The following is a 16,644-nucleotide window of genomic DNA, read 5'->3' on the forward strand; positions in this document are numbered from 1 at the left end:
CTTCTGTGAATTACTGGAAGAATTCCAAACGCATTTTTAAGAGAAATAAAGCAGTTCGTGGAGGGTGGTCTCAAAAAGCAAACATTAAACCAAAAAACAAAGCCTTCTGTTTCTGCCATAAAATGCAGTTGGAGGAAGTGGGGGCTGAGTTAGTCTTTGGTCCTGATGACTGATACTGCTGGTTTATGAGTTAACTACACACACTGCTTCAAGTTTAAAACTTGCATGTTATAACCAGTCTTTCAGACAAAAGCAAAAGAAAATCACAAAAGTATGCTTTGAATCAGGTTTCCAGTCACATAATCCTGAGGGAAACATCTTTTATAAAACAAATCCCCATCAGTCCGGGATCTTCCAAACAGATTTTTACAAGAAAAATGTTTGTATTATAGCAATGTTCCTTCTTGCTGCCCAGCTGTGCTAATTCATGAATTTAGGTGTTCCTAAAGATATCTGGAAACCTTATGGAAAAGGAAAAATAAAGCGCCAGGAAAGGTACAATTTCTCATATCTTTACAATGTTACAAGAAGAAACTGTTATGCTTTGTAACTATACGTTGTAGGCATGCTTTATGGTGATAACTCTGCGCTAGTTATAAAAGAAAAGACATTTGCCCCCATGGTGCCCACGGGTGCACACAAAATGGGACACCTTCCGAAAGTGTGAAGATCTTGCCCTTTTTCCTCATTGAGGCGTGAAAGAGGCAGAACCCTCTCTGTTGTCCACAATTCCCTGATTAATCATTAAAAAATTTGGCTAATTATGCAGAAGAAAATATAGCTCTAGAAATGAAAAACTAATCTCTCGCTGAAAAGCTCATGGAAAGGAATCTGGTTGTTTAGACGTTTACACTTTTCAGCCTGCAGAGGGGTGAAATAAACGACCATGGGATATTTCCAACTGGCTTAGGATCCCCATTTAGAAAATACACAATTCCAGATAATAAAAACAAACATGTGAACACAATTTTCCTGTCTCTGCAATTTTCAGAGAAGTCTACATTTTCTCATGAATTCAGAGAACTGCAAGCTCAGAGGGAAGCTTAACCACATAATAAAGAGAAGCACTGGGGGAGTCGCCAGCTCAGGGCGGAGGTTTCTTCTCCTGTTAGCTGCACACACAGAGAGAGGTTTACATTATTCCCACGTGATTTCCACCTATCTGGCTGTCCAGTTAAAAAAAAACAACAAAGAATCATGTTTTAAAATTTGTGATATGGAGAGCAACATTTGAAACTGGTTGCTGAAGACATGGAACCAACCCAAATGCCCATCACTGATAGACTGGATAAAGAAAATGTGGTATACATACACCATGGAATACTATGCTGCCATAAAAAGGAATGAGATCATGTCCTTTGCAGGGACATGGATGAAGCTGGAGGCCATCATACTCAGCAAACTAATAGAGGAACAGAGAGCCAAGTTGGAGTTGAACAATAAGAACACATGGACACAGGGAGGGGAACAACACACACCAGGGCCTGTTGAGGGGTGGGGGATGAGGGGAGGGAACTTAGAGGACGGGTCAGTAGGTGCAGCAAACCACCATGGCACACGTATACCTATGTAACAAACCTGCACGTTCTGCACATGTATCCTGTTTTATTTTTAAAGAAGAAATTAAAATAATAATTTTAAAAAATTTAAAAAAAGAAACCGGTTGCTCGATTGAATTTTCATTTTGGGGGGTTATGAACAAAAGCCCTTCCTCAAACGGGAACATCAGCCTCTGAGATTAGCCCAAAAGTCTCCGTTCCCAGGTGGAGGCAGAGGCCTTCTTTGAATCTTGCTCAAGAGAGAACCAGTTCCTGGGCCTCTCAAAGTCATCACAGCCAAGTTCCCCAGGATAAATAACCCCCGAGCAGCCTGCAGTGAGGACTCTGGCAATGGGATCACAGCCAAGTTCCCCAGGATAAATAACCCCCGAGCAGCCTGCAGTGAGGACTCTGGCAATGGGAACTTAACTCAAGTTAGAAAAGCAAGTTGAGATTGGGGCTACAATAAATCATCACTGCAATTCTTTCTTCATATGGGTCAGACCATTTGTATAACATTTATTCATCCCACGCTATCTACCAGGGATGCTGTTTGCGCTAGGCCCTGTGTAGGGTGCTAGGGATACAGTGTGGACAGGAAACCTGTATTTCTGAAACCCAGTGTCTTCCTGAAACTCCCATTCAGGAAACCCAGTGTCCTCCTGAAACCCATATTCCTGAAACCCAGTGTCTTCCTGAAACTCATATTCAGGAAACCCAGTGTCCTCCTGAAACCCATATTCCTGAAACCCAGTGTCTTCCTGAAACTCATATTCAGGAAACCCATATTCAGGAAATCCAGTGTCCTCCTGAAACTCACATTCTGGTGGGGCCTGGGAGAAGGTGAGCCCATGCAGAATTAACAAAAGAAAGAGAGAGTCTGTGAAAAGTACAACAAAGGAAATAAACAGGGTTCTGCAGGTAGGATGAAGCTGGGCAGTGGGCAGGCATAAGGTAGCTGAGGCCTAAAGGATGAGAAAGAGGCATGTGTGGAAAGATTGTGGGAACAGTGTTTCAGGTAGATGGAATGGCAACAGCAGACGTCCTGAGGCTGGGGAGAGCTTGTGGGTGTTGGCAACAGGCCATATGGCTGGAGTCTGGCGAATGGGAGACAAGAGTGGATGAGACGAGGTGGAAGATGGGGATGGGACACTGGGGCCATGGCAAGGAGGTTGAGTGATAGCCTAATAATCTAAGAGCATGGGGGCCTTGAATATGAGATTTTAAAAATATTGCAACTGGGCGTGGTGGCTTACGCCTGTAATCCCAGCACTTTGGGAGGCCGAGGTGGGCGAATCCCTTGAGGTCAGGAGTTCAAGACCAGCCTGATCAACATAGTAAAACTCTGTCTCTACTAAAAACAGATAAATTAGCAGGGCGTGGTGGTACACGCCTGTAGTCCCAGCTACTCGGGAGGCTGAGGCACAAGAATTACTTGAACCTGGGAGGTGGAGGTTGCAGTGAGCCGAGATGGCACCACTGACTCCAGCCTGGGCAACAGAGCGAGACTCCATCTCAAAAAAATAAATATATATATGTATATATATATATATATAAAATATATATATTGCTCTGGCTACTGGAAGGAGAATGGATTCTAGGGGGATGATATTGGATGATATTGGAAGCTGAGAGTGCGGCAAGGAGGCCATGCCGTCGTCCAGGTGAGAGGTGGCAGTCATGATGGACGTGGGTAGCCACTTGCAAGCCAGCTGTGCTATCACCCGACAGCCAGAATACAACAATCACAATGAGACCAGAGCCAGTGTTTCCATCGCCAGCAAGATCAGCAAATGAAATGAATCGAAAGTTTGGTTTCTCTTCCTCTAGGCAAGAAAAAAATCAGTATTAGCTCAATCAAGCGAGGCTCCATGCCTTGACTCTAAGATCACTTTCCGCGTATTTGTAAGTTGAGCTCCAATTTCGGTTAGGAAAGGTTGTCTCTACCATCCTTGACTGTGACTGGCATGGGGACAGCACACACTGATCCTATCCACACAGGATACAGCCTCTGACACCTGGCCGACATGTAGGCGGGCAGAAGTAAACAAATGAGACAATCTGCCAGGAGAATAGGCTGAATCCGGCAAACTGAATGTTAGTAGGAAGAAGTGTGAAGTATTGAAATTAAGCCTTAAAAACGAATGACACAAGTGAGATCTATTATTTATTTATCCAGAGCTTCAGTGGATTTGAAACTCACTAGGAATCCACACCTGGAAAACTGGAGCCTCCACTCACATAAATAGATATTCAAAGCCCAGGGCCAAGGAAGTGGTGCTGCCCCATTTCCCACCAAGCGGTTTTTTTTTTGTTTTGTTTTGAGACGAGTTTCACTCTTGTCGCCCAGGCTAGAGTACATTGGTATGATCTCAGCTCACTACAACCTCTGCCTCCCAGTTTCAAGTGATTCTCCTGCCTCAGCCTCCCAGGTAGCTGAGATTACAGATGCCTGCCACCACGCCCTGCTAATTTTTGTATTGTTAGTAGAGATGGGGTTTCACCATGTTGGCCAGGTTGGTCTTGAACTCCTGACCTCAGGTGATCCGCCTGCTTCAGCCTCCCAAAGTGCTGGGATTACAGGCGTGAGCCTCGCGCCCGGCCCCCACCACCAAGCTTTGAGAACAACTAAGGTAGTAAAAGAACATGATAGTCTCTTAGAAGAGGCGTGGAAGCAAGGATGGTTGTTAGAGAGGAATTCAGTGTGCCTGTCATAATTAAGGAGTTTTCAAACAGTTCTGGCCAGTTCCTGATATTCAACTCTCATTAGGCTCTACATATAATGTGTTATATACTGCTATGGCTACAAATACCCCACCACTACTGTGCCTTCTATTAAACAAATACGATAGGCTGTCTAGAAACACAAAAGCAATAGCACCAGTTCATTTCAGAATGGCCACCTTCGAGGAAGCAAAACAGCACCTCCCCAACTTGCTGTCCTATATGTACACGGTACCCAAGCAAACATTTCTTTTCAGAGAAGGCAGCAACTTTTCTATTTGACTCATAATTATCCATACTAATGGAGGGGAACAATGGCACAGATAATCCCTAAAGAAAAGGCAATTCAAAAATAATTTGCATTTGCCTTTGGGATGTCTTATGTGATTTTCTCCAGTAGATTTACCATCTTTGCCTTGCTCAGAGCTTACTTAGGATGATGTTAAAATTGGTTTGCATTCTTGAATGAGTAGCCGATGGAGAGGGAAAGAGTCTACTGTGGGGGAGCTGAACAGTAAGGAGGCTTCAGGATGGAGACTCAAAAATCCACAGAGAGAACAAGCTGACTGTGACACTCCCTGTTTCTCTGTGCCCTTCGAGGGGCAACTTGGGTTCTCACTAAAATCTAATGTAGAGCCTTGTAAAAATGACAAACAATAGCTCAGGTTTATATCACAGCCAGTGTATACCCTGAGTGCAGATTTATTCCTGATGCTCTGTGAAGAAAAACGCAAACATCTGCAGAAAAATCAGAGTCTGCAAACCAGTCTTTGCAATAGTTAACATTTAGTGGGGGCAGAAAAATGCAGGGAAAAAGCAAATGCAGTTGCTGCGTTGCATAAACAAGATTAGTTAGCAGCCTCTCCATTGATTTTTTTTTTTTTAAAGAGTGAAATAAAGGCAGCATAAGTGGGGCAGGAACTGCCCCTTTCATATTTACCGTAGGTGCTAACCAAAACAATCTACTATGTAATTCCAATTCACAAGGATTCCACATATTTGAAATTATTTTTCGCACCATTTTCATTATATACATGCATTTTAAGTCCAGGATGCTTTCTCTTCCATAAAAAACCATCACAGTGCTTTCTAGAGAGAAATATTGAGAACTGAGTTGACCGGCATTGATGCCTTCCCTTTTCAATTTAAAGGTTCATTTGCACTTCAATATGCATTATTAACAAAGCACCATTGTTATTCCCATTCTCCCCATTTCTCCACAAGTCAAAATGACTGGAAATTACAATCATGCTTCTAGAGAGCTGTAAGCTAAAAGAATTAAAATATGGCTGGCAAGTACAGACCAAGTTTGTACTTCTATATGAAATGACAAACATATTTGAGTGTCATTTAAGCCGTCAAGTTATAAATCTTGTAACGTGGGCAACGTGCATTCAACAAGGTACTCAAAGCAAAGAGCCTGGAAAACAAAATGCAAATGTTCTACTTGTTTATGACCGATAAAGCTACAGGTGAATCACATCTTCTCCAAGGTTTGGAATCAAAGGCAAAAGCATTTGAAGAGTAAAATAAACCTGCCCTGGGACCCCAGAGGCTGATCTTTAAATCCACCACTAAGACAGGTAGCGGGGAGAAGCACAGGTTGAAAAATATCTTGAGCTTGTGGGGGTAGAGGTTGGGGGGGTAATTTTCAAGCTCTATTCCTAGGGATTAGGATACAGTGTTCTGCCACCAAGCAGCAATGTTAAGGTGAGCCACAGTACCAGATGGGAGAGTTCCTCCCCTTCCTGTGATGGGGCAGGAAACGAAAAAGAGGTTGTGAGCACCTGCCATAGAAACTCTTAGAAACATACTAGCAAACAGAAGACGTGAGGGTTACACAAGCAGAATACCTGGACTGAAAGAATGAATGTAAAATTAGAGTTAAAAGTCCTGAACTGGTTCAGATAAGAGCAGTTTTAGGGGAACAGACATCTATCCACAGGTATGAGGGGAATTCTAAGAATGAGAAGGTATCATTTGGGATAACCCCTACTGTTTCCAAGTAGAAAAATGATTTAGAATGAACCAAGAATAATATTCATTAAATGTTGAGTGCTAAGCAGTGGTCTACTGAAATTCAAGTTAGAAGACAACAATGGGTTAGGAGAAACCTAGAGGAAATGTTCTCGGAGAGTCAAATATAAGCACAAGCGACATCCTATCTATAAATTTTCTTGATGTCTTGTCAACAGAGGAACAGGAAATCCAGAAATGAAAAATCAGGAAATTGTTGATAATTTCCTATCTTGTTTCTGCTCATTTAAATTCAGGGCCTCCAGCCAAATGTTGGGAACGATCGCCTTTAATCCTTATTAAAAGAGCTCTACTGTAGCCTCTGTTGCCCACATAATGCCAGACAGAAAAGGGGCAGGCCACCCTTAGGGGTGGAGGTTTCATGGTGTGACACTACACGTGTCAGGAAGGGAAGTCTGTCTGCAGCACAGACTCCCTTAGGCAACTACTCTTTCCAGTGCTGCTGCAAAAAGGAAGACATTTTATCAGCAGATCCAGGGGCTGGTGGCCAGAAAACACAGACTGCTTGGACGGTCCCAGGAGGGAACTAGGACAAGAATTTGCAGCTTGGACTGTGGATAAGCAAGATTCCTGAGCCACATCACGTGGAGGAAGGCCCAGTTCACCTCTGCATAAGTGTGTGGGCAAAGAGTGGGAGTTCTCTGCAAATTATAATAAGAACCCAAACTTGCTAATAAAGAAGGGTCTATGTGCTCTTTCACCTCCAGTAGATGCAGAGCTGCTAGAGAGCGGGTCAGGGTCCAATCTTGTCTTGCTTGCCATGGTGGGGCCCAACCCTGGGCCTAGGACCATAGTAGGGTCTCTTGGGAGATTCCATGAATCTTGAGCTTGTGGGGGTAGAGGTTGGGGGGGTAATTTTGTCATCCTCTGATCCCAACTGTGTGACTTTCCCCAGCATATTTTAATGAGTCTGAGACTGACATCTGCAATACAGTGATGGGGATTTGGCTTATGGTTGTGTCCCACTGTATAATGTCTACCACCTCCAGATAAACTGGGCACTTCCATCCCCCAGATGCCGCATCATCTAGATGGCAACATTTCTCCAGATGTCCTAGTGTGGGGTATCCATAGCTTGAGCTCCTAGCTTCCCAGAAACACAAATTCGGGCATCCCCCTTACCCTTCCTGCCCACGTCTGAGAGGGCGGTAGAAACACATTATTTGCAGTGAGGTTTGATGTGTTGTGATGTGATCCACACGATCCCCAGACGCTTTTCAGGTTCTTCGCTGGGAAGAGTTTGTATCTGTTGGTTGCATTTTTCATTGGTTCTAAGACATAGGTTTCATTTTCAAACATAATAAGTCCCCTGTTGAAAAAGAGACAAGAAAAAATATATAATTTTAAGGACCGCTTCTTGTTTATGGCCAAGACACAGCTCTTAACAAGAGAGAGAATGAAAAAAGAAACAACAATTTACTTATATTCTCAGATTTTGATCGGAAATGACGTTTCTGTGACATGTTTGCATTGATTCATTTTGCAAATCTTTTGGAAAGTTAGCCTAGGAATTTTCTTTTGTTTGAAATATTTTATGGTAAAGAATACAGTGCATTTTGCTTTTGTATGTTTTTATCTCTTTTTATGTCTCAAAGATATATTGCCGGGAAGAAGAATGAGGAAAAAGATGTTTCAACTGCTTAGAAGATAACTGTATCTGAATTAGCAGACACATTTCAAAAGGGAAATGTTTACTTTTAAAATATTTCAATAGCCTCAGGGATACAGTAGCCTTTGGTTACGTGGATAAATTGTGTAATGGTGAAGTCTAGGATTTTAGTGCACCTGTCATCTGAGTAGTGTACATTGTACCCCACAGGTAGTCTTTCATCCCTCCCCCGCCTCTTGGCCTCCCCCTTCTAAGTCTCCAATGTCCATTATATTACTCTGGATGCCTTTGTGTACCCATAGCTTACTTCCCACTTAGAAGTCAGAAAATGCCATATTTGTTTTTCAATTCCTGAGTTACTTCACTTACAATAACGGCCCTAGTTCCACCCAAGTTGCTCCAAAAGCCATTAGGAAATCTTTTTATAAAAGGACAATTCGTACATCTAATTATTTATCCTGATCAGCCCTATTCCCCAAATATTTGATGGAATTATAAGCACCATGAGTACAAATTTATATTTTTTTATTTACTTATTTAATTTGTGGGAGATGTGCGAATAAAGGAACACTCTTAAGTACACAGAGCATTAGCACTGCTTCTTGGAGGCTGAGGTCTGGCCTCTGGATCCTGTGTTCAGCTCTTTCTGGAATTAAGGAATACTACAGGGAGAAGTGCCAGTCTCAACGCTGCGAGGGTGGCCTCTGGAGTCTGGAAGCTCTGGGTTTGAGTTCTAGTTTGTTACTTACTAGTTATGTGACCTTAACTTTGAGCCCTGGTTTCTTCACCTGTAAAATGGGGATAAGGGTACCTACTTCTCAGGGTTGCTATGTCATCGAGTCAAAACGCTTAGCCCAGGGGAGGCCCCAGGTCAGTGCTCGAGAGGTGGTAGCTTTCTTTACTATTAATAAGGGCAGATCCATGGATTAGGCATCTGTTAACATGTTAATTGAAAGACTGACAATTTCAGGAAAGTTCTGTATTTTGTTAACCCATCTGCTCATAGGAATACTGGTCACTCATGGCTCTGTGATATAAAATATAGCATTAATAATATAAATACATTTCTGGAAATGACAATAACTAAGAAAGAACCTTTTGAGCCAACCTTTAGGTTTGGGAATGAAAGCATAGATTCTTTTTAAAAATGGACAAATTTGCTGAAGACTCTAACTTGCAGAGACAGAAGGTGACATTTAGCCATGGACCATGACACATGTCTGGCCTTAGCTCACAGCTAAGGCCACATCCCACTCCCTGAAATGAGTAATGTTAGCCTTGGGCTGTCGGGTTCCTTCAAACGATGGGAACCTTGGCCTGCAGCTTGGTTTTCATTTCTCTCTTTGCTAAGGTGGAGCAGTGAAGTGCTTTAATTTAAAAGGTGCTTCCTGATGTTGAGAGAAAGGTTTTCTTTGGAGAAATGACAATTTGGGTAACAGCAAACTGGCATCTCTGAATTCCCATGTGTCTAGTACCTTATGTTATTTAGTGAGGTGACCACTATCTCTCCACTTTAGAAAGACACAAAATTTTCATGCAAAATTCATCTGACTGGAAATGGGTCCTTCTAATACAGTGACTACTAACCTTTTGTGAGACATGAACCTCCTTAGACTCTCCCTAGAATAATTCACAACATACCTGTAGGGGCTAAGGGAAAATGTCCTCCTTTGCCCTCTGAAAGTTCACTACAAATCAACTGACAAAAGGCAGAAATATTATGGGAGAAAAGGCATACAATTTTATTTTAACAGGCATAGCACAAGTGAATTGTATAAGAATGATTACTCACTGGGGGCACAGATGGTTATATACCCTTCTTCTTAGGAGAAAGGGAGATAGGGAAGTATGGATAATTTTAGGGGGTGAGTAAATGATTTTTAGGGGAATTCATTGGGCTTGAAGAACATACAATGGCCTGGGACAAAGTCTGTTGGGCCTGCAGAACAGACAACGGTTTATGACAAAAGTCTGTCTGGATGTGTTGACAGGCTTCAGTCTTTCTTCCTGTGACATCAGTTAATGAAAACTCAGAGAGGGATCAAGGTAATTTATTTCTTTTTTGGAGGGTCTATCGTTTAGGCAGATAAGGGAACGTCAGAGAACAACTTCATCCTGTGCTTTTGGAGAGACAGATGGGGTGAAGGTGGGTGCCAGGGGCCAGAGAGACCTTGAGGGTTTTCCTTCAGTTCAGCATGTCAAAGAGCCATATTTTGGGGTATCATTTTCTGAGCCCCAACATACATAACCACAAAATTTTGCAGATTATTTTAGCAAATTCAGGACTGAGGATGAGGTCTATGGAAATGGAATGAGGTTTAGAGCATTAGTTCTAATATATAATAACATACAATATATAATAATATATATTATATATTATATATGCAATATAATATATATTATATATTATATATGCAATATAATATATATTATATATTATATATGCAATATAATATATATTATATATTATATATGCAATATAATATATAATATATAATATATGCTATATATTATATATTATATATGCTATATATTATATATTATATATGCAATATAATTATATAGTATATATTATACATGTAATATAATTACATATATTATATATTACATGTATAATATAATATATACTATATATTATACATAGTATATATTATATATAATATATAGTATATATTATATATAATATATACTATATATTATATTATACACGTAATATATATTATATATGCAATACATAATATATATTATATTACATGTAACATATATATTACATATGCAATATTATATATTATATGCAATATATAGTACATATTATATAATATGCAATATTATATATCACAAATTATATAATATATAATTATATATAATATGTAATAATATATAAAATTATATAATATATAATTATATATAATATGTAATAATATATAATTATATATAATATGTAATAATATATAATTATATATAATATGTAATAATATATAATATATTATATAATTAATAATAATAATATATAATCTTATATAATAATTAGTTCTAATACATAATTTATATTGCAGCAACCCAAGGATCTAGGTATACATCAGTCCTCGAGGAATAGCTGGTCAAGTTGCAAACTCCATCAGTTTTCCTCAACCTAAGCTTCTTTCCAAAGAAGGGACCGTGTAAGGTGTTCCTGTGTCATTCATTACTGCTTACCTATTTGTTCAGTCATTCATCATCCTATGCTCATTGATGGCCCATTCGTAGGTAGTATTTAACAACTCTTAAATTTTAATAGATTGACAGTAACTCAACGCTCAAATGATACGGAAGGAAGAGGCTTGAGTTAGTCAAGTATCTGTTTTGAACACAACTGGTAAGCAAATACAGACTAATCAACTCATTAGTATTTAACTGGCTTACTCCACCAATCCTGTTTTATGAGTTGTCATGGGCAATGGGAGAAACAGATCTATCACGCTCAGGATGCTTGTATCCTAATAGACGAGGCAGCATTGAGATACCCGGGACAATTAGAAATCATGTGAGAGCTAAGATGTGCATTCAAAGAACCATAACACTTAATGCTTCAGAGAAGAGGGAGTCCAATGTGGTTTGGAGCAACTAAAACATTTTTTAATATTTTCAAATCCCAAATTTGTAGAAATTGTTACTTAGGCATGAAAATGTTCTCATGTCTCCTTCTAAGTCATCCAAAGTCCAGATTGACTAAAAGTCATTCTATGAAGTGTTGTCTTCCACCACACTGGTGTCCATGTGTATCACCAAACAGATCATTCAGGGATTACTTTGGTCATCAACTCTGTGGGGTGGCTTGTGTCTCCTTCTCTGAGATGTTCTTTATGAAATGAAATGTAGACTTCTAACTTTAGAATAGGTAGGAGAGGATTTTTGTTTATTAAAGTTGATTTTATTAAGGATGCGAACTTAAAAAAATAGGCAAAGGGAGGCCGGGTGTGGTGGCTCACGCCTGTAATTCCAGCACTTTGGGAGGCCGAGGTGGGTGGATCACCTGTGGTCAGGAGTTCAAGACCAGCCTGGACAACATGGCGAAACTCCATCTCTATTAAAAATACAAAAAGTAGCTGGGTGTGGTGGCACGCACCTGTAGTCCCAGCTACTTGGGAGGCTGATGTGGGAGAATTGCTTGAACCCAGGAGGCGGAGGTTGCAGTGAGCCGAGATGTGCCACTGTACTCCAGCCTGGGTGACAGAACGAGAGTCCCTCTCAAAAACAAAAAAAACAAAAATAGGCAAGGGGAAAGTGGAAATGAATACCATTGATTCTGCTCTAAAAAGAAAATGGCAGTAACATTTCATTTTGTATTGCAACATTTTCTATTTTACATTGGATCTAAATAAGCTGAACACTTACTGTAAAACATGTCACCACGTTCTAATCATGAGAAGCAAATTACTGAAAAAGTTTTTCTACTCAGTGGAATATTTCTAGCAATTGTTACTTAGTCGTAAAAATATTCTCTTATCTTCTTCTATCTTTTAAGTCATCCAAAGGCCAGATGTTGAGAAATCAGGATGAAGGCCTTCCTTTTACTGCAAACAATTGGCAGCCTATAATAAGCTTAATTAAATAATTGCTTTGGACTGTCTTGGGTATAATTAATCATTTAGCTCTAAAGAATTGCTGGAAACAACAGTGGACACAAAATTCAAGCATTCAGGGTTTCTGAGATACATTTTGATGTTCTCACAGCCCTTACTGGCCCTGAGTTAGATAAGTGAATGTAATTTGTTTTAAGTTGAATGTCACAGATATTTAGTTGTAAACCTGAAGTTGGAAGGCTCTCAGAGCATGGAATTTAAATCCAGTGGACTTTGTGTGTGGGGTTCTTTCTCCCTAGGTAGAGTAGGAGGAAAAGATGAGAAGAAAGTCTCCAATGTTTGGGAAAGATGAAGACCGTGGGTCCCTTCTCTAGAGCGACAGGAGGAGGCCGGGCCAGCCATCACCCCAGGCTCAGGCCAAGTTCTGGGGCAGAGAGAAAGGGGTTCTCAGGGTGGTCAGAGTCACCCCCCTGTGGCACTCTTCTAGGATCCAGGTTCTGGGCTGCACTCCGTACATGGATCACTCTGCTGATCATGGCTGCAGCTCCCGCCATGATCCCACTGTCCAAGGTGTGCAGGTGGCAGAGCTGGGGACCCAGTCGGGACCTGTGTGTCCCGGGCTTGGGCCTCTCAACCCCACACTCGCCTGCTTCCCTTTGTGCAGTTTTGAGAGAGGGGCCCAGAACCAGCAGGAGCATGAAAAAAGCAGAATTAAAAAAGAAAAGGACTAGAATTAGAATTAGAAAGAGAAAATGGAGCCGCTGCTTTGAAAACCAGCGGCCTTCCTTTAACATGTAAAATCCTGTTGTTTTTCCCTGACTGGAAACAAAGAGGAATCTATTAAAATTTTATTAGTTGATTATTTTAGCTGTCAAAGTGAACACTCAGGAGACCTATATTTCCTCAAGATAAGTTTTTATCCTTCTGAAAATTAGTTTTTAATCTCCAAAGCCATGATGCAGCAGGCACCGGGGCCGCTTAACGTCTGATCCTGATTTTTCTGACTGCACTCGGCAAGCAGGACAGTGGCGCATGGATTTTGACTGCCTGTAATAAGATGATGATTAGAAAACATGAATTATCCTGGCTAGCTCAGTGTCCAACTGCTAACTGAATTTCCTAGAAAAAGACTTTTGGTCTCAGTGTGGTGCTGTCAATCACATGGTGGAAAAGCAGTTGGCTTGAAATTTAATTTTGGCTTTTTTTTTTTTTTTTTTGGAGGAACTCGTGGGTAAAAGTAATATCTCACCCCATACATGTTTGATAAACAGTCATGGCAGCAGTATTACTTAACACATAAGCACCACAGGGCTTCAGTAATTTCCATGTGAACTACTCAGGTACAATCAAAACAAATATTCTTTATCCCTTTACTATGCACAAGGCACTAGGCTAGACATGCAAAGACCCCTTGCCCATGGTTCCCATTTCAAATATAACTCATGACCAGGGTGTGGGAGCACGACAGAGGAGGTAAGAGTTTAAACTGTGATAAAACACATTAAGAATAGGTATTACCAAGGGCTGGGCATGGTGGCTCATGCCTGTAATCCCGGCACTTTGGGAGGCTGAGACTGGCAGATCACTTGAGGTCAGGAGTTCCAGTCCAGCCTGGGCAACATTGTGAAACTCCATTTCTACTAAATATACGAAAATTAGCGTGTGTGATAGTGTGTGCCTGTAATTCCAGCTACTCGGGAGGCTGAGGCAGGAGAATCACTTGAACCTGGGAGGCGGAGGTTGCAGTGAGCCAAGATCACACCACTGCACTTCAGCCTGGGTGACAGAGTGGGTGAGACACTGTCTCAAAAAAAAAAAAAAGAAAAGTGTTATTACCAGCATTACCAGCACATCAATAATAATAATAGCAGCTATGATGTATGAAAAGATTCCCTGAGTCAGGCTCCTTTTTTAAATTACAGTGTTATGGAAAAATAATTCACATAGCATTAAGTTCACTCCTTGAAAGCATGCAATCCAATGGTTTTTAGCATATTCACTGAGTCATGCAAACATCACCACTATCTAATTGCAGAACATTTTCATCATTCCCCCCAAAACTCTGGACCTATCAGCAGTCACTCTTTATCCTTCACGGCCCCCATGAGCCAGGCTCTCGAATGTATTATTTCCTTTTATTTTTCTTTTCATTTTTTTGAAACAGAGTCTCGCTCTGTCACCAGGCTGCAGTACAGTGGCGCGATCTCAGCTCACTGCAACCTCTGACTCCCTGGTTCAAGGGATTCTCCTGCCTCAGCCTCCTGAGTAGCTGGGATTACAGGCATGTGCCACCACATCCAGCTAGTTTTTGTATTTTTAGTAGAGACGGGGTTTCACCATGTTGGCCAGGAGGGTCTCGATTTCCTGACCTTGTGATCCGCCAGCCTCGGCTCCCAAAGTGCTGGGATTACAGGCATGAGCCACTGCGCTCGGCCAAGAATATATTATTTTCTTTAATATTTACAGCAATCCTGTAAAGCAGATAACATGAGCCCATTTTACTAATGAGGAAAATAAAGATGAGAGCCCCCAGGTCACTGCAGGGGGTTGAATAGTGTCCCCCCCCAGCCCCCAGAAAAGATATGTTTAACTCCTAATCTCTGGACCTGTGAATGTGATCTTATTGGGAAAAGGGACTTTGCAAATGTAATTAAATTAAGGATCTCAAGATGAGATTGTCCTGGACTAGGGTGGGCCATAAATCTAGTGACACATGTCCTTAGAAGAGACCGAACAGGAGACACACAGACGCACGGCAGAAGGCCAAGCGAAGATGCAAGCAGAAACGGGAGTGACATCTACAAGTCAAGGCACACCAGGGATGGCCAGAAGCCACCCAAAGCGAGGAGTGAGATGTGGGAGGGATTCTTCCGTAGACCCTGCAAAAGAGACCAACACGGCTGATCCCTTGATTTCAGACTTCTGGCCTGAAGAGCAGTGAGAGACTAAATTTCTGTTGTTTGAAGCCACCTAGTTTGTGGCAGTTTGTGAAGGTAGCCCTATGAAACAGACAGAGCCATACAGCCAATCAGCAGCAGGGCCAAGATGTCCCAGTTGGGACCTGGCTCCTGGGCCTGGTCACTTGCCCTCATCACACTGGATGGTCAGCCTCCTCTTCAGGGTCATGCACAGCACTAATGCTGGGGATGACCTTCGAGGCTGATGAGTGACCTTCGAGGTCCAGGTTAGCCAACCCTTTCTTCAGGATTCCCAGCATCTAGGTCCCTTCTGCGGAATTCCTCATGTGGTTTTGTGCAACCTGCTTCCCGTCACTGACAACATTTTATTAAATTGATATCTGGCTCCCTTTACACACCCAGGGAATAGTCTCCTTATTTCTGTTGTTTTTCTTAGAACCAGCATTGCAGCTTGCACGTGACCAGTAGGTGAGTAAGTGATCACTAAATATTTGCAGGACTATTGAACAAGCATAAGACTGAACTAGAGGCTTTGACATGTAAGCCATGGAGAGCCAAGGTGGGCTGGAGTGGAATGGGTTGGCAGGATTTATTATATGATCTAGTAGTGTTTTTAAAACATGACCTTCTAGAATGTGCAACATGGCAATGAAAGGAGGAGTGGAGACAGAAGCCCATGGGGGAGGCAATTTTCAAATCTAAGAGGGGGTTGAACAAGGATGGTGATAGAAGAGAGGGATGAAGGAGACGCTATAGGGGAGAGCGTGCAGGGCCTGGGTGGGTACAGTAGGTTACAGAAATCTCCCTGGGGTCAGGCTTATAGACTTGAGATGGTGTGGACCTTCTGGACAAGAGGTCAGGTGGACAGCCAGTCTGAAGACCTACCCAGAGGAGTTTAGATTGAGACTTCCTGAGTTTTGAGTGACAGTGGGGCCTGGGGAGAACTGAGAGACTTGACCTTGGGTGTCCTTCAGAGTAGATGCCACCTGGCAAAACCACCATGGCTCCCTGTGGCCTGTGCGTCAAAGCCTCTCGCTGACGCGTGCACATGTCCAACAGTATCTGCAAACAGCTGAGGAGGGCTCCCAGGGATGGCTTTCACAGGGGTTTACCCAGATGTCCAAAGATCTCCATGGGAGGAAACAGAAGGGAGAAGGGAAGCAGTGTGGAAACCCGGCTAGGGACACCTGGCCAGAGGTTGGAGGAGAGCCAGGTGGGCTAGTCAGACAGATGCTGATGGAGCGAGCGCCGCAAGT

The 16,644-nt window shown here is 41.9% G+C and overlaps 1 protein-coding gene across 1 annotated transcript in view; it reads right to left on the reverse strand.

Moving 5' to 3' along the window:
• ADAM12 (ADAM metallopeptidase domain 12) overlaps window positions 1-16,644 on the reverse strand; it is a 374,252-nt gene that overhangs the window by 97,286 nt on the left and 260,322 nt on the right. Inside the window, exon 6 of the mRNA XM_054436011.2 lies at window positions 7,422-7,608. Coding sequence (XP_054291986.1) covers window positions 7,422-7,608 — 187 coding nt within the window. The remainder of the gene's footprint in view (window positions 1-7,421; window positions 7,609-16,644) is intronic.

The sequence above is a fragment of the Pongo pygmaeus genome, chromosome 8 (genome assembly GCF_028885625.2).
Source record: "Pongo pygmaeus isolate AG05252 chromosome 8, NHGRI_mPonPyg2-v2.0_pri, whole genome shotgun sequence".
NCBI lineage: Eukaryota > Metazoa > Chordata > Mammalia > Primates > Hominidae > Pongo > Pongo pygmaeus.